At 44.5% G+C, this 25317-nt stretch overlaps 1 protein-coding gene across 1 annotated transcript in view; it reads right to left on the bottom strand.

Annotated features, from left to right (window-relative positions):
- Positions 1–11986: 11986 nt before the first annotated feature.
- Positions 11987–25317, bottom strand: part of LOC129707083 (bMERB domain-containing protein 1-like) — a 58545-nt gene continuing 45214 nt past the window's right edge. Inside the window, exons 4-6 of the mRNA XM_055651861.1 lie at positions 18356–18470; positions 15297–15379; positions 11987–13372 (exon numbers count right to left, since the gene is read on the bottom strand). Of these exons, the coding sequence (XP_055507836.1) occupies positions 13254–13372; positions 15297–15379; positions 18356–18470 (317 nt within the window). The 3' untranslated portion in view covers positions 11987–13253. The remainder of the gene's footprint in view (positions 13373–15296; positions 15380–18355; positions 18471–25317) is intronic.

Here is a 25317-nt window from a genome sequence, read left to right as displayed (position 1 = left end):
GATGGGCTAAAGTGCACTTATTTGAATGCAAGGAGAGTCGTGGGTAAATCAATCAATCAATATTTATTACAGGTCATTTGAACCTCAGTGAGGCTCAAACAAAACTCTGTTTCCACAGCCATACAAACAAAGACAATATCCTACAAACATACACACAATTCAATTTACAAAAACATCCATCACAGTGAACCCACTGTGATGGAAGGCAAAGTATTTTCTCTCCCGTTCTCCATTTCTCCCGATGTCGAAGCCCCAGGCGGGCGATGATGAGTCCCACGGCCATTTTAGGCCGCGCTGGGCGATGTACGGCCCCGCTCCCGGTCTAAATGTCACAAAGTTGGAGCCCCCGGCGGGCGCTGGAATGTCCCACGGCCATGAAGCCGAGCCGGCCGATGTACGTCCCCACTCCGGGTCGTTCCAACCCCGCGACACGGGCTAGAAAGCGGTTGCTCCAACCGGACCCGCGAGCTCCCGATACCCCGACAGTCCACCGGACCTGCAGCTGGAGCCTCCGAGCTACGTGGTCGGGCCGCAGCAGTGAGTCACCACAGCTCCCCATGCTCCGATGCCGGCCAGCCCCACGATAGTAAGTCCGCAGCTCCATGACTGGAGCCTCCAGGTCGTTCAGGCTGGAGGCAGCTCCACGGTGCTAGGCCCCAACGACAACGGAGTCCCGACAGGAAAAAGGTCGGGTCTCACGTACAGGGAAGAGATTTTAAAACGTTTCCCCCTCCCCACCCAGCCCCCCACATATACACAGTTTAAAAACACTTAAAAAACACAAACAACTACATTTAACTAGACAAAAAATAATAAAAGACAGACAGTCTGTAGGGGGCGCTGCAACAGTGAGTCACGCCGCCACCAACTCCAGTGAACTTAAAGCCTGGATCAGTATTTGGGACTGATGGTGTGGCGACGTCTTCGTTGTGAGAGGGACATGAGTTCAACTCAATGTTCCAGGGTATTGATGCTTTAGATATGAAGGGGAGGTAAATGAGATGGAGGAGTTGCTCTTCTAATCGGGAAGAATGTCATGGAGCCACTCGGGACAAGGGTCGAGCTCCAAAATAAGAAAAGTGCAGTCATTCTAATTAATTTCACCTTGCCATCTTTCATTCCAAAGGAATTGTCCTAGAGGCCCCCAACAATAGACAATAGGTGCAGGAGTAGGCCATTTGGCCCTTTGACCCAGCACCGCCATTCAATGTGATCATGGATGATCATCCACAATCAGTACCCTGTTCCTGCCTTCTCCCCTTAATCCTCTGACTCCACTATCTTTAAGAATCCTATCTAGCGCTCTTGAAAGTACCAGAGAACTGGTCTCCACCGCCCTCTGAGGCAGAGAATTCCCCAGACTCACAACTCTGTGTGATAGTGTTTCCTCGTGCATCTCTGTTCTAAATGGTTTACCCCTTATTCTTAAACTGACTCCCCCAACGTCAGGAACATGTTTCCTGCCTCTAGCGTGTCCTAACCCTTAATAATCTTGTGTTTCAATAAGATCCCTCTCATCCTTCTACGTTCCAGAATATACAAGCCCAGCCGCTCCATTTTCTCAGCATGAGTCCCGCCATCCCGGGAATTAACCTTGCGAACCTACGCTGCACTCCCTCAATAGCAAGGATGTGCTTCCTCAAATTAGGAGACCAAAACTGCACACGATTCTCCAGGTGTGGTCTCACTAGGGCACTGTACAACTGCAGGTCCTCTGTGCTTCTATACTCAACTCCTCTCGCCAACATGCTTTTTGCTTTGTTCACTGCCTGTTTTACCTGCATGCTTACTATTTTCCAAGTTGACTGAGGAACAGGTATATATATACAGATGACCCCCCCACAATCCCGTTGTACTTGTCCGGGTTTTCCACCGTAGGGACCTCTTAGTTCAGCAGAATTTGGGGGTATATCCAAGGGGTTGGACATCCAAATGAAGAAGTGAACGTACTGGACCTTGTGTTGGGAAACTAGTCTGGCCAGGTGAGTGGTACTCTTTAGTGGAAGAGCATTTTGGGGATGGTGTTCACGATGACGCAAGTTTTAAGATTGATTTTGATAATGCTAAATCTGGGCGTGAGGGGAAGGTACTAAATAGGAATAGGGCAGAAGCTAGGGAGAGTAAATTGAGAGATGTTATTGAGTATGTTGGCACCAAAGACGTGGAAGCCATTTAAAGGCCAGTTGATAATGTTCAGTTCTGGCTACCGGGTTGGACATGGAGTGAACAGATGTGTGTGTGTGATTGTGAGCGTGGCTCCCGATTTCTGCTTAAAGTCTACCTGTTCATCTTTGTCATATGCTTGAGGTAACCCGCTATTGAACATTGTGTACGATTCGAGGCATTGTTGGGCACCGAAACGGCAAATAAAATGCGCCGCCAAGCTAAAACTGGGGGAAAAGACGGCGAAGTGTCAAACAAGAATGCTGCAGCCGTGGAGCCACTGCCTGGTGCTGGACCTGAGCAACCAGAGGATCTCGAGAGGCTTCGTTCAGTACTCCTTGCCAATATGACACAAGCCATTAACTTTGCCCTAAAAAGGGAACTTGAAGATGTTTTGTCGCCGGTGAACACCACTCTGGAGCAAGTTAAGTCCTACTACGAAACACATGATGAACGCATTTGCGAGGTTGAAGACGGCTTGAATGACCACAGTGACAAACTGGGCAGCGCCAAAGCCTCCATAGCTACACACTTCTGTGAAAACACACTTCTGAAAGTGAAACATAGAAAATAGGTGCAGGAGTAGGCCATTCGGCCCTTTGAGCCTGCACCGCCATTCAATATGATCATGGCTGATCGTCCAACTCAGTATCCTGTACCTGCCTTCTCCTCGTACCCCCTTATCCCTTTAGCCACAAGGGCCACATCTAACTCCCTCTTAAAGATAGCCAATGAACTGGCCTCGGCTACATTCTGTGGCAGAGAATTCCAGAGATTTACCACTCTCTGTGTGAAAAATGTTTTCCTCATCTCGGTCCTAAAAGATTTCCCCCCTTATCCTTAAACTGTGACCCCTTGTCCTGGACTTCCCCAACATCGGGAACAATCTTCCTGCATCTAGCCTGTCCAACCCCTTAAGAATTTTGTAAGTTTCTGTAAGATTCCCCCCTCAATCTTCTAAATTCTAGCGAGTACAAGACAAGTCTATCCAGTCTTTCTTCAATGAAAGCCCTAACATCCCAGGAATCAGTCTGGTGAACCTTCTCTGTACTTCCTCTATGGCAAGAATGTATTTCCTCAGATTAGGAGACCGAAACTGTACACAATACTCCAGGTGTGGTCTCACCAATACCCTGTACAACTGCAGTAGAACCTCCCTGTTCCTATACTCAAATCCTTTTGCTATGAATGCTAACATACCATTCGCTTTCTTCACTGCCTGCTGCACCTGCATGCCTACTTTCAATGAGTGGTATACCATGACACCCAGGACTCGTTGCATCTCCCCCTTTCCTAATCGGCCACCATTCAGATAATAGTCTACTTTCTTGTTTTTGCCACCAAAGTGGATAACCTCACATTTATCCACATTATACTGCATCTGCCATGCAGTTGCCCACTCACCCAGCCTATCCAAGTCATCTTGCAGCCTCCTAGCATCCCCCTCACAGCTAACACTGCCCCCCAGCTTCGTGTCATCCACAAACTTGGAGATGTTGCATTCAATTCCCTCGTCCAAATCATTAATATATATTATAAATAGCTGGGGTCCCAGCACTGAGCCTTGTGGTACCCCACTAGTCACTGCCTGCCATTGTGAAAAGGACCCGTTTACTCCTACTCTTTGCTTCCTGTCTGCCAGCCAGTTCTCTATCCAGTTCAATACTGAACCCCCAATACCGTGTGCTTTAAGTTTGTATACTAATCTCTTATGTGGGACCTTGTCGAAAGCCTTCTGAAAGCCCAGATATAACACATCCACTGGTTCTCCCTTATCCACTCTACTAGTTACATCCTCAAAAAATTCTATAGGATTCGTCAGACATGATTTACCTTTCATAAATCCATGCTGACTATGTCCAATGATTTCACCACTTTCCAAATGTGCTGCTATCCCATCTTTAATAACTGATTCTAGCAGTTTCCCCACTACCGATGTAGACTAACTGGTCTGTAATTCCCTGTTTTCTCTCTCCCTCCATTTTTAAAAAAGTGGGGTTACATTAGCTATCCTCCAATCCTCAGGAACTAATCCAGAATCTAAAGAGTTTTGAAAAATTATCACTAATGCATCTACTATTTCTGGGGCTACTTCCTTAAGTACTCTGGGATGCAGCCTATCTGGCCCTGGGGATTTTTTCGGCCTTTAATCCATTCAATTTACCTAACACCACTTCCCGGCTAACCTGGATTTCACTCAGTTCTACCATCTCATTTGACCCGCGGTCCCCTGCTATTTCCGGCAGATTATTTATGTCTTCCTTAGTGAAGACAGAACCACAGTAATTATTCAATTGGTCTGCCATCTCCTTGTTCCTCATGATCAATTAACCTGTTTCTGACTGAAAGGGACCTACATTTGTTTTAACTAATCTTTTTCTTTTCACATATCTATAAAAACTTCTGCAGTCAGTTTTTATGTTCCCTGACAATTTTCTTTCATAATCTATTTTCCCTTTCCTAATTAAGCCGTTTGTCCTCCTCTGCTGGTCTCTGAATTTCTCGCAGTCCTCTGGTAAGCTGCTTTTTCTGGCTAATTTGTATGCTTCATCTTTTATTTTGATACTATCCCTGATTTCCCTTGTTATCCACGGATGCACTACCTTTATTATTTTGCCAAACTGGGATGAACAATTGTTGTAGCTCATCCATGCAGTCTTTAAATGCCTTCCATTGCATATCCACCGTCAACCCTTTATGAATCAATTGCCAGTCTATCTTGGCCAATTCACGTCTCATACCCTCAAAGTTACCTTTCTTTAAGTTCAGGACCCTTGTTTCTGAATTAATAATGTCACTCTCCATCCTAATGAAGAACTCAACCATATTATGGTCACTCTTGCCCAAGGGGCCATGCACAACAAGACTGCTAACTAACCCTTCCTCATTACTCAATATCCAGTCTAGAATAGCCTGCTCTCTCGTTGGTTCCTCTACATGTTGGTTTAGTAAACTGTCCCGCATACATTCCAAGAAATCCTCTTCCTCAGCACCCTTGCCAATTTGATTCACCCAATCTATGAAGCTAGATGACCTCGAGAATCGGCCATGGAGATCCCGACTAAGGGTGGTCGGGATTCCCGAAAATTTGGAAGGTTTGGACCCTGTCAAATTTATGACCAAGTTTTTTGAAGAAGTGCTGGAGGTTGATTTCCTCCCAAGATCTCTCATGCTTTTGCATGCCCACCGAGATGGACCCATACCAACCAAGCCACCTAGACCAAGAGTGTTCCTGGTTCTCTTTCACTGCTTTCAGGACAAACTTCGCATCATCACCAGACGGAGGCAGGAACTGTCCTGCCGTGGGCAACAGGTGTTTTTTCATGAGGATTTCAGCACGGAGCTGGGGAGAAATCGTGCAGCGTTTAGGGAAATAAAATCCCTGCTCTACGAGAAAGGGGTTTGGTTTGGCCTCCTGTATCCTGCCCGGCTCCAGGTCACTCGTGAAGGTAAAAAACATTACATAAATACACCAGAGGCTGCCAAAGAGTTTTACCACTCGCGCTGGGGACGTGACGGCTGTGAAGAGCAATTACTTTTTAGGATATTTATGCGGCATTGGCACGGCCTCCTGTGGCGGCAAACTTAATCTTTGTAATTGTGGAACTCGACTGAGCTAAACTGCCATGCTGCTGAATCTGATTAATGAGTCGAGGACTTTCAACCAGCGGAAATGTAAATGTCTAGAATTGTTCTCTGGGATACAATTTTTATTTATTTATTTCTCATAATGCTTTGCTTGACCTGTGTTATCTTTAGTCCAGATACCTTAACGGTAGAACAAACGACCGTACAATTTTCGAAGAAGGGTGCCACCCTCAATTGGATTTAAAGTTTTAGTTAGGGAACGCTTTGGAAGTTTTTTGTTTTGTAATGCCTGCGATCATCCTCAGTTGGGGAAGATGATCTAGGTTTTGGGGGTTAAATGTTCTTTCTTGTTATTGGAAGGGGACTAGGGAAATGTTTTGGGTAATGGCAGCTTATTCTTTGAATGTCACGAATGCACTAGACTTTTTTTTCCATTGTGTATTCTCACATGCAGCCTTTGCGTTGTTTTGGATGGCAGGCCCTGTATATTTTTGAAATATGACTAATGGTGACATTGATGGAGGCCATTCTGTGAGGTTTATATCTTGGAATGTAAAGGGGCTTAATGGTCCTGTTAAAAGAGCTAAAGGTTTTTTCTCACTGGACCTAGGTTTTCCTTTAAACATTAGAGAACGACACCTTTGGAGACTCAACTCCCTTTTGCTTTCCAATGAGAAACTCTGCAGTTTTGTATTGGCTAACATAGACACATTCCTCGAGACTAATAAAACCCAGTTGGTATCATGCCCTTTACTTTGGGAAACTTTAAAAGCTTACTTTAGAGGTCAAATCATATCTTATACCTCATACGCCAATAAAGAACGTAAGAAGGAAATGCAAACCCTGTCACAATCCATCTTGGTTCTGGACAGGCAATACTCTGAGGCACCCACTGCTCAATTATGTAAAAGCTGTGCTGATTTACAAGCAAAATTCAATCTTCTATCTACTAACCAAACAGAACAACTAATTCTCAGGACTCGTGGTCTCTATTATGAATACGGTGATAAGGCGAGCCGGCTTGTGGCTCACCAGCTGAAGCGTCAATCCGCGTCACGACTTATTCCTCAGATAAGAGACACACACCAAGACATAACAAGCAATCCAAAAGAAATCAACAATTCCCCTTAGATACAACAAATATGGAATGTTTTTTTGATGATTTGGAAATACCAACTTTGAAACATAAGAGGCAGAAGATCTAGATCAGGCTCTTGGGCAGGAAGAGATTAATAATGCCGTTATGGCGATGCAGAGTGGTAAGACCCCGGGCCCTGACGGCTACCCATCAGAATTTTATAAAAGGTTTATGGATAAGCTCACATCAGCTCTTAGAGAAATGTCTCAAGAATCTTTGGGAAATGGTTCCTTACCCCCCCCCCCCACCCTTTCACAGGCATCTATTTCACTTTTTCTTAAAAAAAGACAAGGAACCTCCGGCTCAATGTGGATCATACCGCCCCATCGCACTTTTGAATGTAGATGTAAACATTTTGGCTAAGGCTCTGGCTTCCCGTTTAGAATGCCCACTTCCCCAAATAATCTCAGAAGATCAAGCAGGTTTCATAAAAAATCGTCATTCCTTTTCTAATATCCGTCGACTGGCCAGCATGGTCTATTCACCTGGTGCTTCTCCATGCCCAGAGGTTGTATCTCTTTGGACGCGGAGAGGCGTTCGATCAAGTGGAGTGGCCATACTTGTTCAGAGTCTTGGAGAGATTTGGATTCGGCAAAAAATTTGTAGCCTGGGTTAAGCTATTGTAACATTCACCTTTAGCATGTGTACAGACAAATTATTTGCGATCTGATTATTTTCTATGAACACGTGGCACTCGCCAAGGCTGCCCATTGTCTCCGCTTCTTTTTGCAATTGCAATTGAGCCTCTCTCTCTTGCACTTAGATCAACCACATTATTCCAGGGCATTAGGAGAGGAAACAGGGAACATCGTGTGTCTCTATTTGCCGACGACCTCCTTCTTTATGTGAGCAACCCTATAGCCAGTGGCCCTGCAATTGTGCCCTTGTTAGATCAGTTTGGAACTTTCTCTGGCTATAAACTAAACCTCCAAAAAAGCGAATGCTTTCCCATCAACCTAGGCCTACAGATCCGACAGGAATCCTTGCCTTTTCCCTTATCTCAAGGTGGTTTTGTTTCTCTAGGATTACGCATTACCTGCTCTTTCACATCTCTGTTTGAAGCTAATTATACGCCTCAAGTTAGCCAAATGAAGGCTGACGTTGAGAGATGGCGTAGTCTACCTTACTGTTAGGCGCTCCCCCCCTGGTGAATGCTATGTACTTACCTTTGTCTGTTTCTCTCCCGAGTACAGGCCTTGTGGCTGTGAGTCTGGAATCAAGGGGTTAAAAGGCTCCTGTACCTGATTAGCCAAGCTGTGTCAGGTGACGGGTGACTCATCTGAAGCTTAAATACCAGAGTGTCCCAGGATTCTCTCTCTTCTTCGTAGACCCTGACTTGTGGGCAGTCTGCTGGTGTGAGCTGAGGAAGGCCTGGCCACATGGCATAGAACTTTATGTACTTTCACCATTACTTGTAACAAATATTGAATTGGGACGGATAAGGGCTGACCTTAGTGTTTTTGTGTATTTTGTTTCAGGGTTATATCTCTTTAGGCAGGTTTTAGAGTCTCCGGTTCGACGGTCCATTACGTGGCTGGCTGGAGCACTGTTTAATTGTTTGTTAGTCCATCCATATCCCTGACTGGGTTGTTTAAATCAGGTTTGGGTTTTGTGTTCCATTGAATAATTAAAAGATTTTTGAACTTGAACCTGGTTTTTGAATTATGTTACGCGGCTCTGAAGTACCTGCATTCGGGAGTCGTAACACTTACTATGGCTGGGAGAGTGCAGTCAGTGAAGATGACTGTACTTCCCAGATTGCTTTACTTGTTCCAATCCAAGTCATTTTTTAACTCAGTTACCCAATCTATAACCTCCTTTATATGGGGTAACAAGGTTCCAAGGGTTAATAAGTGCACTCTCCAAAGAGGTCGTGAAGTAGGTGGACTGGGCCTTCCTAGCTTTATTCATTATTACTGGGCATCCAATATCCAAAAGATATTATTCTGGCTCCACCGACCAGATACAGACTGGTGCCTGCTTGAGTCACAGTCTTGTTATTCATCGTCTCTCCCAGCTTTAGTATATTCCTCCCTGCCATTGAAACCCTCTCGATTTACATCCAATCCTGTCGTACTATCCACCCTCAAATTGTAATCAATTTTGCTGCCACTATAAGTTCACATCAGCTTCAGTTCTGGGTCCCATTCACAGTAACCATTTACTCCCCCCCCCTCCACACTTGACTCAATCTTTAGACAGTGGGGTTTGTATGGTCTTATGTACATTTCGGATTTATACACTAACAACATATTTGGTAGTTTTGATAACCTGTACAGAAAACATGGCCTCCCACATAATCATTTCTTTAAATATCTTCAAATCCGCCACTTTGTCATGAAAACATTTCCCTCTTTTCCTGATCTCCAGCCTGTCACTGTGTTGGATAAACTCACTCTTACCTTTGCAAATAAAGGACTGATCTCTAGTATATTCTCAACTGATGTCTTTAGGAGATCAACACTTGAACAAAGTTAAAACTAGGTGGGAGGATGATCTTGGTATCGATCTGCCTGAGGAATGCTGGACAGAAGCGCTGAAAAGAGTCCATTCCTCGTCATCATGTGCTAGATTGGGGCTCATACAATTTAAAGTTTTACACAGTGTTCATCTAAGCAAAACCAGACTTGCTGACATATATCCGGGGACAGATGCTGGCTGTGACAGGTGCTCCTTCTCTCTAGCCAATCTAGCTCATGCATTCTGGTCCTGCCCCAAACTTGGTAACTACTGGGCAGTGGTTTTTAAAACCATCAGTGAAGTCCTTGGGGTGACAGTGAGGCTTTGCCCGCTTGTAGATGCATTCGGTGTAGCAGATTAAACTTTGGGTTTAAATACAAACCAGTCTGACATCATTGCATTCACATCGCTTTTGGCCCATAGGAGAATTTTGCTGGTCTGGAAATCTACCACTCCTCCATGGCTGGAGGATGTAATTTTTTTTCTAAAACTAGATATGATTAAATTTACACTGTGAAAAAGTTTTATTCGAAATGGGAACCTTTTTTGTCATACTTTGAGAGTCTACAAGAACTACCCACTGACTGAGGGCACTTAATTGTAGTTGGGGATCTGCATTATTTATGTGTTACTTTTATTTATTTACTTATTTTTGTTTACACAAATGTTGATGACCTCACAGGACAGTTGATGCATAATGAATGAGTGTATTCCGAACCATCTGACATGTTGTCGGTATGTATGGGCCTTGGAAGAATGTAGAGGTATTGCTGTCAAAATGTGCACCTGTATTTGTGATATGTTGTATTGCGAACACATCAGCTGCCAAGGGGTGTTCAGGGAGGGTGGGTGAGGGTAACTTTGTTGTTACATATAAAAACCAAAATGGAGGGAAATGTAATGCATTACGTCAGCTGTATTGTATCTTTCCTTCAATAAAATAAACAGAAAAAAGAAAAAAAAAGTTCCGTTCCAAAGACATAGGGGCAAGGATATCATGGTGCGGAAACCTGCAATGACCAAAGAGGTGCATTTGGTCAAAAAGCAAATGGTGTGTGTAAGATTTAATAACATTAAATCATTCAGGCTGAATATCTGACCACTGGAGTTTTCCAGTGATCTGTGATGAACATTAATGTAGACACAAGGAATAGCAGATGCTGGAACCTAGAGTAAAACACAAAGTACTGGAGTTACTCAACAGGTCAGGCAGCAACTCTGGAGGACATTAATAGATGACATTTCGGGTCGGGACACTTCTAGCTGACCAGAAATGTCCATGTCCTCGAGATGCTACTTTGCCCGCTGAGATACTCCAGCACTCATGACATAAATGTAGATGGGTTGGTTAGTAAGTTTGTGGACAATTCTAAGATTGCTGGAGTTGCGGATAGTGTGGCTGCAGGATATAGATCAGTTAATGAAATGGGGAGAGAAATGGCAGATGGAGTTTAATTTGACCACGTGTCAGGAGCTGTACTTTGGGAGGTTGAATGCAAGAGGAAAGTGCACAGTTAATGGCATGACCCTTAACAACCATGTTGTACAGAGTGATCTTGGAGTTTGTGGGATATGAACACAGATTACAGAAGAAGTCAATGTCCTATCTACATTATTCAACATTCTTGATATCCTTTCATTGTCCTATCCATCTCTCCCCCACCCTTTAGACTTCAGAATGTAGAGACGTAGTGCAGAAACAGGCTCTTTAGCCCAGCAGCAATGATCCCGTACATCAGTATGAATAAGGGTCTCCACCCAAAATGTCACCTATTCCTTTTCTCCAGAGATGCTGTCTGACCCACTGAGGTACTCCAGCTTTTTGTGTCCACCCTGTACACTAGCACTATCCTACACACACACACACACAAAAGGGACAATTTACAATTTTACCGCAGCCAATTGATCTACAAACCTGCATGTCTTTGTAGTGTGGGTGGAAACCGGAGCACCCCAAGAAAACCCACGCGGTCACAGGGAGAACGTACAAACTCCATACAGACAGAACCCGTAGTCAGGATTTGAACCTGTCCCACGAGAGGTCGCATGCGGCGAGCGCGACCTAACGTGGTCACTGGAGCCGTACGGCCTTGCGGGGCTGGTCCCATTTCGATCGCCGGATCCATATGGAGTTGTGCGGAGCTGGTCCCGACATCATGCGGGGCTCCGAAAAACTGACAGTGTTCAAAAATTCCGCGCGGCAACGGCCTGCCGGCCCGCAGCTGCCTCGACGGCGTACGCACTGGCTCGACGGGCATATGCAGAGTCTCGACGCCGCACGCAGCGTCTTGACGCCGAACGTCACGCGCTTATTTCGCTCGAACTTCACGTCATTCACTCGACCTCCGCGCGGCCCCCGCTTCCGGTTTGGTCGCGCTCGCCGCATGCTGTCGCATGCTTGTGTGACAGGCTCTTAAGGCAGCAACTCTACTGCTGTGCCAAGTTGATTAAACTGCAATTTAAAACTAATTTGTTTTCTCTTTCCCAGTTCTGAGTCTTTAACCAAAAACATGAACAAATATAGATGCTGCCTGACTGCTCAATGCATCCAACATTTTCTATTTTTATTTCAGATTTTCAACGTGTGCGACTTTTTTTTTCACACAACCAACATGAACACTGCATTTCCCCCTGCATAATAAAATAAAGTCTCATACCCAAGCAAATAACTTTATTATATTCAAGATCTAAACACACAACTGTTTAATCACTTTTCGATAATTATACATTTCATTAAAATAGACCTTCGAAATAGATAAAAGATTCAACATTAAATAATGACAAATATTGGAGAATTTGATAGCATTTAAACACAAGGACGACAATTAGTTGGGAGAGAGACAAAAGTTTATTTTCCTCTAAGTTCAGGTGAGTGCAAATATGCTTTAAACTTAGTTTTAGCATTGCGTGGTTCTGTCACATTTCATTAGCCCACCATCCTCTTTCTTGCCTTCTACAGCGAGTGCCTGACAGTAACCAGTTGCTTTTGTGCTGAGCATAGAAAGTGGTGCACAAAGGAAGGAAACAAACTTTTATTCAAACATAGCCAACAAGAATATAAATAAGAAATATAAATATTATTTGATCTAATTACGTACTTCAAAGAACGTGGGGAAGAAATTCAACTTTAACAGTGATCAACCTCCACACAACTTTAGTCCCACCCAAAGATGAATATCTTTTCCCTAAACCCCAACTCTTGAATTCTTAGATCTTTTTATTTCAGAACTAACTTGCAAAGTTTTATCAATGCTGCTGCTCTATGACAGACACATCTCAATTTACCTTTATAGTACATTAACAATCCCCTAGTTATCAATAAGGAAACACTTGATTGTAACACAATAAGAACACATTTTAAAATATGATACATCACAATCTCTACTTGGTCTCTACAGAAGAGAATTTGTCTCCAAGCATGTAAAGTCACTGGGTTTAAATTTGAAAAGTTGGTTACCTGACTTTCAGTAGTTGAATGTGCTCTTTCACGGCAAGTGTTGTAATTGTTTGGTGTCCCAAGCTGAAATGCCTGGCAGAATCTAGAGAATCGTATGAAATAAGCCTTGAAGATTTGTTCCATGCAAGCCCTGTAACATCCTATCAGTGTAGGTAGGAGGTTTTAAACGTGGTGTGTGCATTGTGTCGTGTTTTTACCTCTGGAACAATTTCATAAACTACTTTGTTATCACACATGCCAGGTATAAAAAACAGTTCTTATTCTACCACTGGAAACAAGATGCGTTTTCCTTTTCAGCATGCAGAGTTTGTGATCCATGCATGAAGGGCAGACTCACTTCAATGCAGTGTTGTACCACAGTATGGTATGGTCAGCTGTTCATCCAGCTTGGGTGCCAATCTCTTTCACAAACACTGAGAGACGAGATGCAAACATAATTAGCGGGAACTACATAATATTGCATTGCGTAGTTCCACAGCAATCTTTGATTAAGGCCATTCCAGCTTTGGCGACTGATGGTTTGTTTGGAGGAGGTTCATTAACAGCCGATATCTCTTTTGGTGTGTCTGCAATATTAAAATAATGAAAATAGTGGGATTTTATTTCAAGTACATAATCGGTTCCCATGTTTAAAAATAAAGCGAGCAACCTATGTTCACTAATGCCCCTGTCCCACTTAGGAAACCTGAATGGAAACCTCAGGAGGATTTGCGCCCCACCCAAGGTTTCCGTGCGGTTCCCGGAGGTTGCAGGTAGCGGAAGCAGGTAGGGAGACTGACAAAAACCTCCGGGAACCGCATGGAAACCTTGAGTGGGGCACAAAGTCTCCAGAGGTTTCCGTTCAGATTTCCCAAGTGGGACAGGGGCATTAGATTAGTAAAGTTAATAACTTTGTAGATGGCATAAAAATTGACAGAGCTCTTGGTAGTGAGAAAGGTAATCAAAGAATACTGGATATTGATCACTTCTGGATCAGCTGGATATTGATCAGAATACAGCTGGATATTGATCACTTCTGCCAGCAAACTCACCTGCTTGAAAGTACATTCTCATGTTGAACAATTCTTCCTTCACTCACTTTCTCCAAATTAAAGGTCGATTTAAATTGCATGGGCTTGAGCTCTGTCTGTCTCTTTCTGGAACCCATGGAACGGTTTTCGTTTCACTCCTACTCAGGCCGTCAACTCTCTTTCCCACATATTGACAGCTTCCTCCACTCATATAGAACTCAAATGTCATTCTTTTTTATGCCAATTCCATTCTCCCAGGTCTTCTATCTCAATTTCATCTGTTTTGATGACGAGACTTTCCACACTCGTTCCTGTGAGATTTCTTCCATTTCCCATATCCTCCACCATAATTAACACGAGCCCTTGACAGTATTTCTTATATTTCTTGCACCTTTGTTCTTTGTTCTCACCGCTCTTCTGGCAAAGCAAGAATAATGTTCCTCTTGCCCTCGCCATCCAGCCCACGGGTCAATTTCCTGTCTTATTCTCCCAGTCACTATATGTCCATGGTCTTCTGTGCTACTACAATGAAGTTCATTGTAAATTTGATATTGACTTTTGGCAAAATTGACAATTGCAGCCTTCAGAAATCAATATTCCCTCTAAGTCTTTATACCAGAACTGTCACAGTTCATCTGTGATGTTAACTCAGCATTTCTCTCTCCAGAGACACTGCCCCACCTGTTGGCCACTTCCTGCATTCTCCTTCTGGTTTCAGGTTCAGCAACAGCTCTGGCCCGCATTCCACATTGTTATCATATCCCTCTGCTTGTTATCATTCTCTGCAGTTCTTCTCATTAATCTATTAAGCAGCCAGCTCCATAAATATTGGAATCCCCTGAGCAATCCTGGCCTGACACTATCAGAGATATTCCCTTTGCCCTGGCTTTCCTCCCAGAATTGCAGCTGCCAGGTAATATATTTACATTAAAATATAGGCCAGCCCAGGACAATGTGCAGTTGAACCAGAGCGTTTAACTCAACCATCCAGAAGTTGCTGCAAACAGAGTACCCACCCGGCAGAAGCTGCCTGCATCCCCGCAACATTGACAAATCAATGCCACGGTCTCCTAAGATCCCAAGAGTAAATGACCTCTGCAACATAACACAATGACAAACTGACTTTGCCCTATCCTTTGTTTTATGTGGTAGAGAACCCCACTTTCTCTACCACATAAAACTCTCTTTCCCAGTTGTGAAGCAGGGTCTTCAGCCAACTCTGACCCTCGCACCATAGATGCTGCCTGACCTGTTGTGTGTTTCCAACATATAGCAAGCAACATGGTTCAGGCAGTTTGGGCAACGCAAAGATTGCCAAGACCAGCTGATGATGCCAAGATCCCTTTTATCATACGATGAAATGAGGAGGAGCGAGGAAGAGGGCCTGGATGTCAGAAGAGCCTGGAATGAAAATCAATCAAAGTGACAATCAAAAGGTTAAAGCTGTTTTCAAAGTTGACTTGTTTTAATCTTGACTTACCCAGAGGTGCTTTAGTTACATGTTTTAGTGGTCTTAACTTTGACTGGAGGAATTCTTCCATTTCCTTGTCTTCTTCTCTTTCTCTGTGAGAATAAATTCCCACAAAATAGAATTAGAATCATTTTCTAGTCTTAAATATCAGACATGGGTCATCCTTGATTTATGAATGTTTAATTTATTAAATGTTGGCATATTGCCATTGCACCTTTAGGATACACATCTTTTGATTTGCATCTAAGATGGTCATGCAAGAAAAGGAACTGAGGGAAATGAGTAACAATGCATTGAACCATAGCTGAATTACAAAAGAGGAGATGCTACCAGTCTTAAATAATAATAATAATAATAAGAAGAAGAATAAATTTATTTTTTATAGCACGTTTAAAAACAACTCATGTTGACCAAAGCGCTTCACATCAGTGCAGGTACTAATGTGATATATACAACGGTACACAGACCTAACAATACATACATAAACTGTTTACAGCGCCCCCCCCTCAGAGGGGCTCAAAAAAGCTAGGGAGTAGAAATGGGTTTTGAGTTGTGACCTAAAGGAGTCGCTGGTGGAGGCAGTTCTGATGAGGAGCAGGATGCTATTCCACAGTTTAGGTGCTGCAACTGGAATAGTGCGGTCACCCCTGAGCTTAAACCTAGACCCTGGGATAGTCAGTAGCCCCAAGTCGGCTGACCTGAGGGACCTGCAGGTAGAATGGTGGGTTAGAAGATTTTTTATATGGGGGGAGGGCAAGCCCGTTAAGGGCTTTTTATATGAATAAGAGGAGCTTGAAGTTGATTCTATACCGTACTGGGAGCCAGTGGAGAGAGGCCAGGATCGAGGTGATGTCGTCCCTTTTACGGGTACCCGTCAGAAGTCTTGCTGCGGCATTTTGGACCAATTGCAGGTGGGACAGGGATGATTGGCTGATGTATAGGGAGTTGCAAGGTCAAGGCGGGAGAAGATGAATGCGTCGATGATTATTTCAAGGTCGTCGAATTTGAGGATTGATTTGATTTTAGCTATTGTACGAAGCTGGAAGAAACCAGGTTTTACCACAGAGTTGACTTGCTTATCAAACTTTAATGCAGAGTCAAATATCACGCCAAGGTTTTTGACATGCGATTTGACTAAGGAGGTTAGGCTTCCAAGGCCGCCTGTTATTGTTTTGATGGGGTCGGAGGGGTTGAGTAGGATGACCTCAGACTTGCTCTCGTTAAGTTGGGGGAAGTTCTGAGCCATCCAACATTTTAAATCATCGAGGCAGTGCATGAGGCTGTTTAAATTAGACCGTTTGTTGGGTTTCAGGGGGAGATAGAGCTCAGTATCATCTGCATAGCAGTGGGAAGAAATGCCATGCCTTTGAAAGACTTGGCCGAGGGGGAGCATGTAGAGAGAGAAGAGAATGGGGCCTAGGATGGAGCCTTGTGGAACCCCGCAGAAAAGGCTAGCTGGGGAGGAGAAAGAATTGCCTATGTTCGTAGAGAAACTCCTGTTTCTTTAGGTAGGAAACAAACCAGCTCAGGGCAATACCATCAACACCAATCCTGTACCGGAGACGGTCAATTAGGATGGTATGGTCCACTGTATCAAATGCTGCGCTGAGGTCGAGAAGGAGCAGGATTGCACAGTCGCCGGAGTCCATGGCGAGAATGAGGTTAAGGTGAATCTCCTCAGGTTCTGACCCAGCGTGTCCTTAGACTTTGTGGGGAAACTAGGGTCAGGTACAAGAACAAGCCAGGGATCACAGGTTGGTGAGCCTGACATACGTGGTGGGTAACATTGGAGAGGAATTTTAGGGACAGGATCTACCAACATTAGGGCAGACAAGGACTGACTATGGATAGTCAGCACAGCTTTGTGAAAGAGAAATTGTGTCTCTCAAATTTTTGATAGAGTTTTCTGACGAGGTTTCCAAGAGGACCAAATGGCATGTTGTTTATATGGAGTTTAGCAAAAAAAGCCTTGGCCTTGGCCCCATGATAGACTAATCTGGAAGGTTATGTATTGATTTAATTCACCCATTAACACAGAGTAACATAAACAAGCCAGCATCAAATGTCATGAATGTTTTAATATTCGAGAAAAAGGTGCACACACTGTTTCTACTGCACCCACCAACCGAAACCCATTTAGAAGATTGAGGGGGGATCTTATAGAAACATACAAAATTCTTAAGGGGTTGGACAGGCTAGATGCAGGAAGATTGTTCCCGATGTTGGGGAAGTCCAGGACAAGGGGTCACAGTTTAAGGATAAAGGGGAAATCTTTTAGGACTGAGATGAGAAAAAAAAAAATTACACAGTGAGTGGTGAATCCCTGGAATTCTCTGCCACAGAATGTAGTTGAGGCCAGTTCATTGGCTATATTTAAGAGGGAGTTAGATGTGGCCCTTGTGGCTAAAGGGATCATGGGGTGTGGAGAGAAAGCAGGTACAGGATACTGAGTTGGATGATCAGCCATGATCATATTGAATGGCGGTGCAGGCTCGAAGGGCCAAATGGCCCACTCCTGCACCTAATTTCTATGTTTCTATGTTTTTATGTAACCTTCATTCCCTTCACCATGAGCACTGCTGGCTACTCCAGCGGTATTTCCCCAGTCTCCATCAGCAAGATGAACAAAGGCCCCTGTCACAACCGCCATATGTTCACAATCCTTCATTGTCTCCGCGTCTAAATCCTGGAACTCCCTATCCACTGAGGGAGTATCTTCACCAAAACAACTGCAGTAGTTCACAAAGTTGCCACCACAAGGTTAATTAGGCATTGATAATAGACTCTGACATTGTTCAGATCACATTTATTTTAATTTACTACTGCTAGTACTATAAATAAATTGGGCAATAATGAATTAATAATAATTAAAGGAGAAGAGTCTCAACCCGAAACATCACCTATTCATTTTCTCCAGTGATGCTGTCTGACCCACTGAGTTACTCCAGCTTTTTGTGTCTATCTTTAGCAGTGTTGTCAAGGAGACCAGTTCCATGCTCCTTTTATTCTACGTGGAGATTGAAATAGGTATGAAAAAAAGTCAATACAATGAGTGACCATCAAATGACCTTAATCTCTCCACTTCTGCATCTTCGACCAGGAAGTCCCTTTTCTCCACCAATTTCTGGATTTTCTGGATCAGTATATCCTCCCTCTGTTTGTCCTCTTTGCCTTTATCCTTTTCTGTAAATAACATCGAAAGCAAGGTAATGTTAAATAAAGACCAATCGATTTCACTCCGATTACACTCCCTCACCCTCAACAACTCCTTTGGCTTCTCTCCAAGTTAAGGGTGTAGCCGTGGACACTGGCATGGGCCCCAGTTGTGCCTGTCTTTTCCCGGTTACATGGAACGTTCCTTCTTTCAGGCGGACACCGGCCCTCTCCCCGAACCGTTTCTCCACTACATTGACGACTGCATCTGGGGCTGCCTCCTACACCCATGCAGAACTCGTAGATTTCATTAACTTCATCACTAACGCCCACCCTGTTCTCAAATTCACCTGGACTATCTCCGACACCACTCTCCCCATTCTTGATCTCTATGTCTCCACCACAGGGGACAGACTATCGACTAATCTTCTATCTATACATAACTCAAACTCTGACCTTCTGGTTTTGCGTTTATTTCTATTTGCGCAAAAACGGTACACTAGAGTGCTTCGCTATTTCACCACCACTATACTCACATTCTCCTGTGCTACAAGGGCAACACGATTTGTTCCGATCGATGGTATATATTTAAAGTTATTAAGGTTTAAAAATCTTTAAAACCGCACATGCGCAGATTGGTCTCCTCTCCTGTCAGTCGCCGGGACAGTGACGCCCCTTCCCGCACCATCGCCGCACTGAATGGCCGTGTCCGCTGTCAGTCACGGGTGGCACTCAGCGAGGAGAATATAAAGCTTGGCTGGCTAGAGCTGCATCTGCGGGCACCTCCGTGGTGCCAAGCGGGCGAGCGGCCATTTTGCGCCCTCCGTAGTTCCCAGCCGCGGGCGCCGTCGGCCGCTTCGCCTGACTTGGGCTTCTACCCGCGAGGCCCCGGCCGGGCTTCTACGTGGCGCTCCAGGAGGCATCGAGACCGCGGTGGTGAGGCCTCGCCACGATGGGGCCGTGGTGGCGGTGGAACCTCATGGCAGCGGTGGGACATCATTGCCGAATTTCAATATCCGTGGGGAATAGAGGAAGAGGAGGGGGTGTGGGGGCAGTAGAGGGTGCGGAATAGAGGGATATGAGGACAGGGAGAGGTGACGAGGGATAGTGGGAGGATAAGGGGAGGTGAGGATTGGGGGAGAGGTGGGATAGAGGGATAGGAGGGGGGTAGAGAGGGGAGAGTAGTTATGGAGGGAGGGAGGAAGTGACTGAGGGTAGGGGAAAGGAGAGGGAGGGAGAGGTGAGGGAGTGATTGGGGGAGGGGAGGAGGAGAGGGGAAAGAAGCGGGAGGGTGAAGAGGAGGGGAAGGGAGTGCTGGAGAATGAGGGGAAATGAGCCGTGCCTGCGCTATGCATGCTGGTGGAATATTGCGCTGGGGGAACGGGTTACGTTGGGGGAACAAGTGAGTGGTGGAATATTGCGTTGGGGGGGCAGATCCAATGGGTCTGCACTTAGTCTAGCATGTACTATAAAGCTACCACCTCCCACAGTTTTCTGGACTACACTCCCTCCCACCCTGCCTCTTGCAAAGATGCTATTCCCTACTCATTATTCCTCCATCTTCACCACATCCGCTTCCAGGCTGAGACGTTCTATTCTAGGAGATGTCCTCTTTCTTTAGTAAATGTGGGTTTTCCCCTTCTGTCATAGATGGATCCCCCACCTGTGTCTCCTCTTCAACTCTTAGTCCTGCCCTCGCTCCCCCTCCCTGTGGACGGAACAGGGATAGAGTTCCCCTGGCCCTCACCTTTCACCCCACCGGCCTCCGCATCCAACACATCATTCTCCAACATTTCCATCAGCTCCAACATAATTTCACCTCCAGTCACATCTTCCCATCCCCGCCTCTTTCTGCCTTCCACGAAGACTGCTCCCTTGGTTCACTCGTCCCTTCCCACCCAAACCACCCACATCCCAGGGACTTTCCCCTGCAACTGCAGGAGATGTAACACCTGTCCCTATACTTCCCCCTACCTCACCTCCATCCAGGAACCCCAGCAGCTCTTCCAGATGAGACAGAGGTTCAGGTGCGCCTCCTCTAACCTCATCTACTGCATCAGGTGTTCAATATGCGGGCTCCAGTACATCGGCAAGACCAAGCGTAGAATCAATGACTGTTTTGCTGGAGCCTTATACTTGGTTCTTCAAGGCCTACTGGGTCTCCCATCTTCTAACTATTTGAACTCCCCTACCCATTACCATACTGACCTTTCTGTCCTGGGCCTCCTCCATTGCCAGAGTGAAGCCACACGTGTACCAGTGGAACAGCACCTCATATTCTGCTAGGGTAGTTTACAACTCAATGATAGAAACAATGAATTCTCCAATTTTAGGTTAGTACCATCAACCCTCACCCCCCCCCCCCCCCCCCCCCCCCAATCCCCCCCCCGTCCCCCCCCCCCCACTCACCCCCCTTGTCTTTTAACCCCTTCCCTGCACTCCAACTGGACCCGCACCTATTTTTCCTCTCCCCCTCCCCTACATTCCTTCCTCCAGCTTCACAATTCACAATTCAATTGTTTTGTCTTTTCATCTTTGGCCTTTGTCCAACCACCTGTTGAAATCCCCCTTCACCTGTATCTACCTATTACTTGCCAGGCTTTGTCCTGCCCCTCCTCTCTTCCAGCTTTCTTCCCTCCCCCAGCACAATCAGTCTGAAGAAGGATCCTGACCCAAAACGTCACCTATCCACGTTCTGCACAGATGCTGTCTGACAAGCTGAGTTACTCCAGCACTTTGTGCCTTTTTTTGTAAACCAGCATCTGCAGTTCCTTGTGCCTATTCCTGTGCTGTACTGTTCTATATTCTAACTAATTAATACAAGCTTACTGAATCAGCAGGAAGCTGAAATCCAGGGCACGTTTTACATGCATGGCAGAAGTTGATTATCATGCCTGGAGCTGAATGAAACCCATTACCAACCAATTTATTAAGGTCAATGCCTGCATATTTCATATACTGCAATATGCATTACCATTCATCTACAATTCCTGCTTTGTTTTTATTTACATTTTGGATTTAAAACTGTATCTTCTAACAATCCTTTCAGGTCTTTGTAAGCATGGACATGTTTTGAAATTTAAAACGCTGGTACACGGTTTGCTTCTATTATTTTATTATTATTCCCCTATTGGCTACATTATATTGCCTTTGGCACTTCTGGTTTTAAAATCTGAGCCTTTGGGAACCACTTAGTTTACTGAAATTGTCTGTTTGTTGCTAGATTTCTATGATGTGTCTAATGCTCATAAACATTGAAATGAAGTGAAACGAACAAGGAACAGCCCAGCTATTAAAAACTGGACTTGAAACATATCCCTGTTTTAAAAACCCATTCAAAAAGAAAGGGAAAATATAATCACATTTGACATAATACAAAATGAAAAAATTAAACAAAACATTTGAGGCTTTAATTTAGACTCTTTGAAAGAAGGGTCTGAAGAAGGGTCTCGACCCGAAACATCACCTATTCTTTTTCTCCAGAGATGCTGCCTGTCCTGCTGAGTTACTCCAGCATTTTGTGTCTGTCTTCGGTTCAAACCAGCATCTGCAGTTCCTTCCTATACTTTGAAAGCTCTGGTGCTTAGACTGTGATATCACTGCATAAGTATTGTTTTGCTTCCAAATTAATTTAATGCAGTTTACAGATGATAATTTATCCTTTACATAAACATGGCAACAATATCTACCTCTGCTTATTATTAAAATATTTGAGTTCCTGAAGTGGAAAGTTTTACCAGGCTGCTGGAAACTTGCAGATCCATTTTGTTATATTTAGATTTCCTGCGTAATCTTCTCTGAAGCATTAACTTTAGTTTCCAGGAATTGTTGCAGTCCCAGAAGTACAAAATGAGCCTCATGTACACTATAATCCCTTTTAAGTGCAAACATTATATTTGAAGATTCCAGGATCCTGTAATAGAAACCATCATGTAATAGGTAAATAATGTGGCTCCATTTATACCAGACCCTACAATGATTGCAGTACTTTTATGTTTCTCTCTCCATGGATGCTGCCTGACCTGGTAAATATTGGCAGCATTTTTACTTATGTTTTGCCATTAATCATTCTATGATCACAAATTATTCTATGATCACAAGTGTCTGAAGAAAGGTCTTGACCCGAAACGTCATCCATTCCTTCTCTCCAGAGATGCTGCCTGTAACCGCTGTGTTACCCCAGCATCTTCAGTTTAAACAAGCATCTGCAGTTCCTTCCTACTCATTCCTCCTAAGTGATGGGCATGTTTCACTTTTTCAAGGAGGTTTTAAGAACATCCTTGAATTGGTGCCTCCTTGCTCCTGGTATTCACTAACTGAGACTGACCTCAGAATGCAACGCCTGTTTCAGTATGGTGAACAATTAGCCTGCTCATTTGAGATGGCTCTGAGCGGTTAGAGTCCCCATGCTGGGAAAGCTGGTTGGAGAGAGGCCACCCTCACTGAAATGGGCAGTGAAGTTGGAGGAGTTTGCATAAACACTGTTGGTGATAATACTCCAGTGTATTAAAGTATCCGTTCCAGGTAATCCTTGTTTCAGAAGGAAACAGGGAGATAGGGATCAATTGTGGCCCTATAAACCAGAGGTTTTACACCAGCTTTGAGTTTGTGATCTTCAAATACTTAGGTTCTGACAGCCAAATATTATGCTGCTTTATTGAAGGTGATGTTGAATTTCAATATCACTAACCAAGAACTACCAGGTAAGATTTTTTTTCTATCTCATCAGAGTCATTTAGAGTTGGGGTTTAAGTGAGTTTTGCAGATGTTTAGTGTAGAACTTCAGTATGCTTGAGTTAACACACCGACAATAACCTCAAATATATATCTGCACAAGCATTGTATGTGTACCACAGGTTAATGTGAGGTTGGAGTGGCCAAGCTGATTCCAGTGTAACCTCTCTATCATGTGCTCAATATGTTGAGCAGCTTTTCTTATTTGTGTGTTACTTATTACAGCAAATCCAACTCCTTTGAATTTAATGAGTAGAATGGGTCAAAAGACTTTTGGTAATCAAGGTGATCAAAAGGATTGGAGTTACTGCAATCGATCTTACTCTGTCCTGGAAACTGGGCAGACAGTGACATCCCCGTCAGTGTCCACAGACCACAGATAACAAGGACTTGGCTTCTTGCACACAGGTTCACTCTCAGATTCCATTACCTTCGATGGAATGAAACCAAAACAAATGAGAACATTTTGGCCTGTAACTGCTGCATGCAGGCATTGCATTGGCCTTTTGCCAATCTTCCAGTAACTCAATGGTGATTCCGGACTGCCTCTTAATGCTAGTGTTTTACTAATCTTTTCCTCGGTCCCCATCAATTATAAATAACAAAAAATAACTCTCAGGACCAGAGATGCTGCCTGTCCCGCTGAGTTACTCCAGCGTTTTGTGTCTGTCTTCGGTTTAAATCAGAATCTGCAGATCCTTCCTGCATATAACTGCCAGGGACACCCTGTGACAATTCTCCCACTCCCTGTGCTAATTTCACCTCTCTAATAAAGTGTTTCCACATTTCATTCCAATAAACAGGAAGTAGACAAAAATGCTGAAGAAACTCAGCGGGTGCGGCAGCATCTATGGAGCGAAGGAAATAGGCAACGTTTCGGGCCGAAACCCTTCTTCAGAAACGTTGCCTATTTCCTTTGCTCCATAGATGCTGCCGCACCTGCTGAGTTTCCCCAGCATTTTTGTCTACCTTCGATTTTCCAGCATCTGCAGTTCCTTCTTGGAGGATTCATAGAGGATTATTATAGGATTAGTGTAAACTAGTGTAAACTAGTGTAAAATACAGCAATGAAACAGGCACTTCAGCCCACCGACGGTGGGTGACGTCACTCTGAGTGCGAGCAAGACGGCGCAAACCCATTGTGACATCATCAGCGAAAGACAGCTGACAGTTTCTATTTCAAAGTTTTGCCAGATTATTGAACATTTTCATTAATAACTCGAGAAATAAAGCATGACATTTTCAGATAAGGTGATTTTGATTCCATTTAAGCTTTAATAAATCCCTTTTCCACTTGCCGTGCCCATCAGCTGCGTCTGCGCAGTAATACCTGCGTGTTCTACGTCACAATGGGAGCCCAATGGGAGAGCCGCTAAGAGTGGATGGGGGGGGTTGAGGGGGGATGGGGGAGTGAGTGCGTGGGGGGGGGGGGGGAACGGCAAGGGGGGAGAGTGGGGGGTGGGGACGAGGGGAGGAGGGGGGATCAGGGGCGTCGCAACAGGAACACATCAGCTGCGCCTGCGCAGTTGGAGGCTATGCGTGTGTGATGGAATATTGCGTTGGGGGACCAGACCTCCCTTGTGACAATGGAACCCAATGGGTCCCACTTAGTCTAGTATTAGAAATAGGAGCCTAGATTTAACCATCTTGATCTGAGAATGACAAGAAAGAGATATGAATGAGGAGTGGGATTGGGTACGGGATGAGAGAATTTGAACACTTCCTTATCCTCTGACATAAGTCGTTTGAATTCAGTGAAGAGAAGACTGTCTACCAGGAAGATTCTGGGACCTAAGTAAAATAGCAGAGTTGCATGTCAGGATAGTAATGGTACGATATAGGATATAGGAATGCATTAAACTCTGTTTCTGAAAGTTGGCTGCATTGAAAACAATGGAATTAAATTTGAGAACTGTGGTCCAGGCGCACTGCCACATTGCAACGTTAGTGCATAGAAAGGATTGCTGCCATCTCCACGTTCTGCATGCTGGCCACAGGTGGATTACACAGGAAACCGTGTTTTAATTTCCACTGATTTATCTTGGGCTTTTACTAACTCATTCTATCCAATCCTCACAATGATCTCATGTTTGTGAATCTTGTTGGGTTGAATATAAAACCCTCCTGCCCATTCATTCCTGAA

Source organism: Leucoraja erinacea, chromosome 20, assembly GCF_028641065.1.
Source record: "Leucoraja erinacea ecotype New England chromosome 20, Leri_hhj_1, whole genome shotgun sequence".
In the NCBI taxonomy this organism is placed as follows: Eukaryota; Metazoa; Chordata; class Chondrichthyes; order Rajiformes; family Rajidae; genus Leucoraja; species Leucoraja erinaceus.
This window is presented reverse-complemented; position numbering and strand designations above follow the sequence as displayed.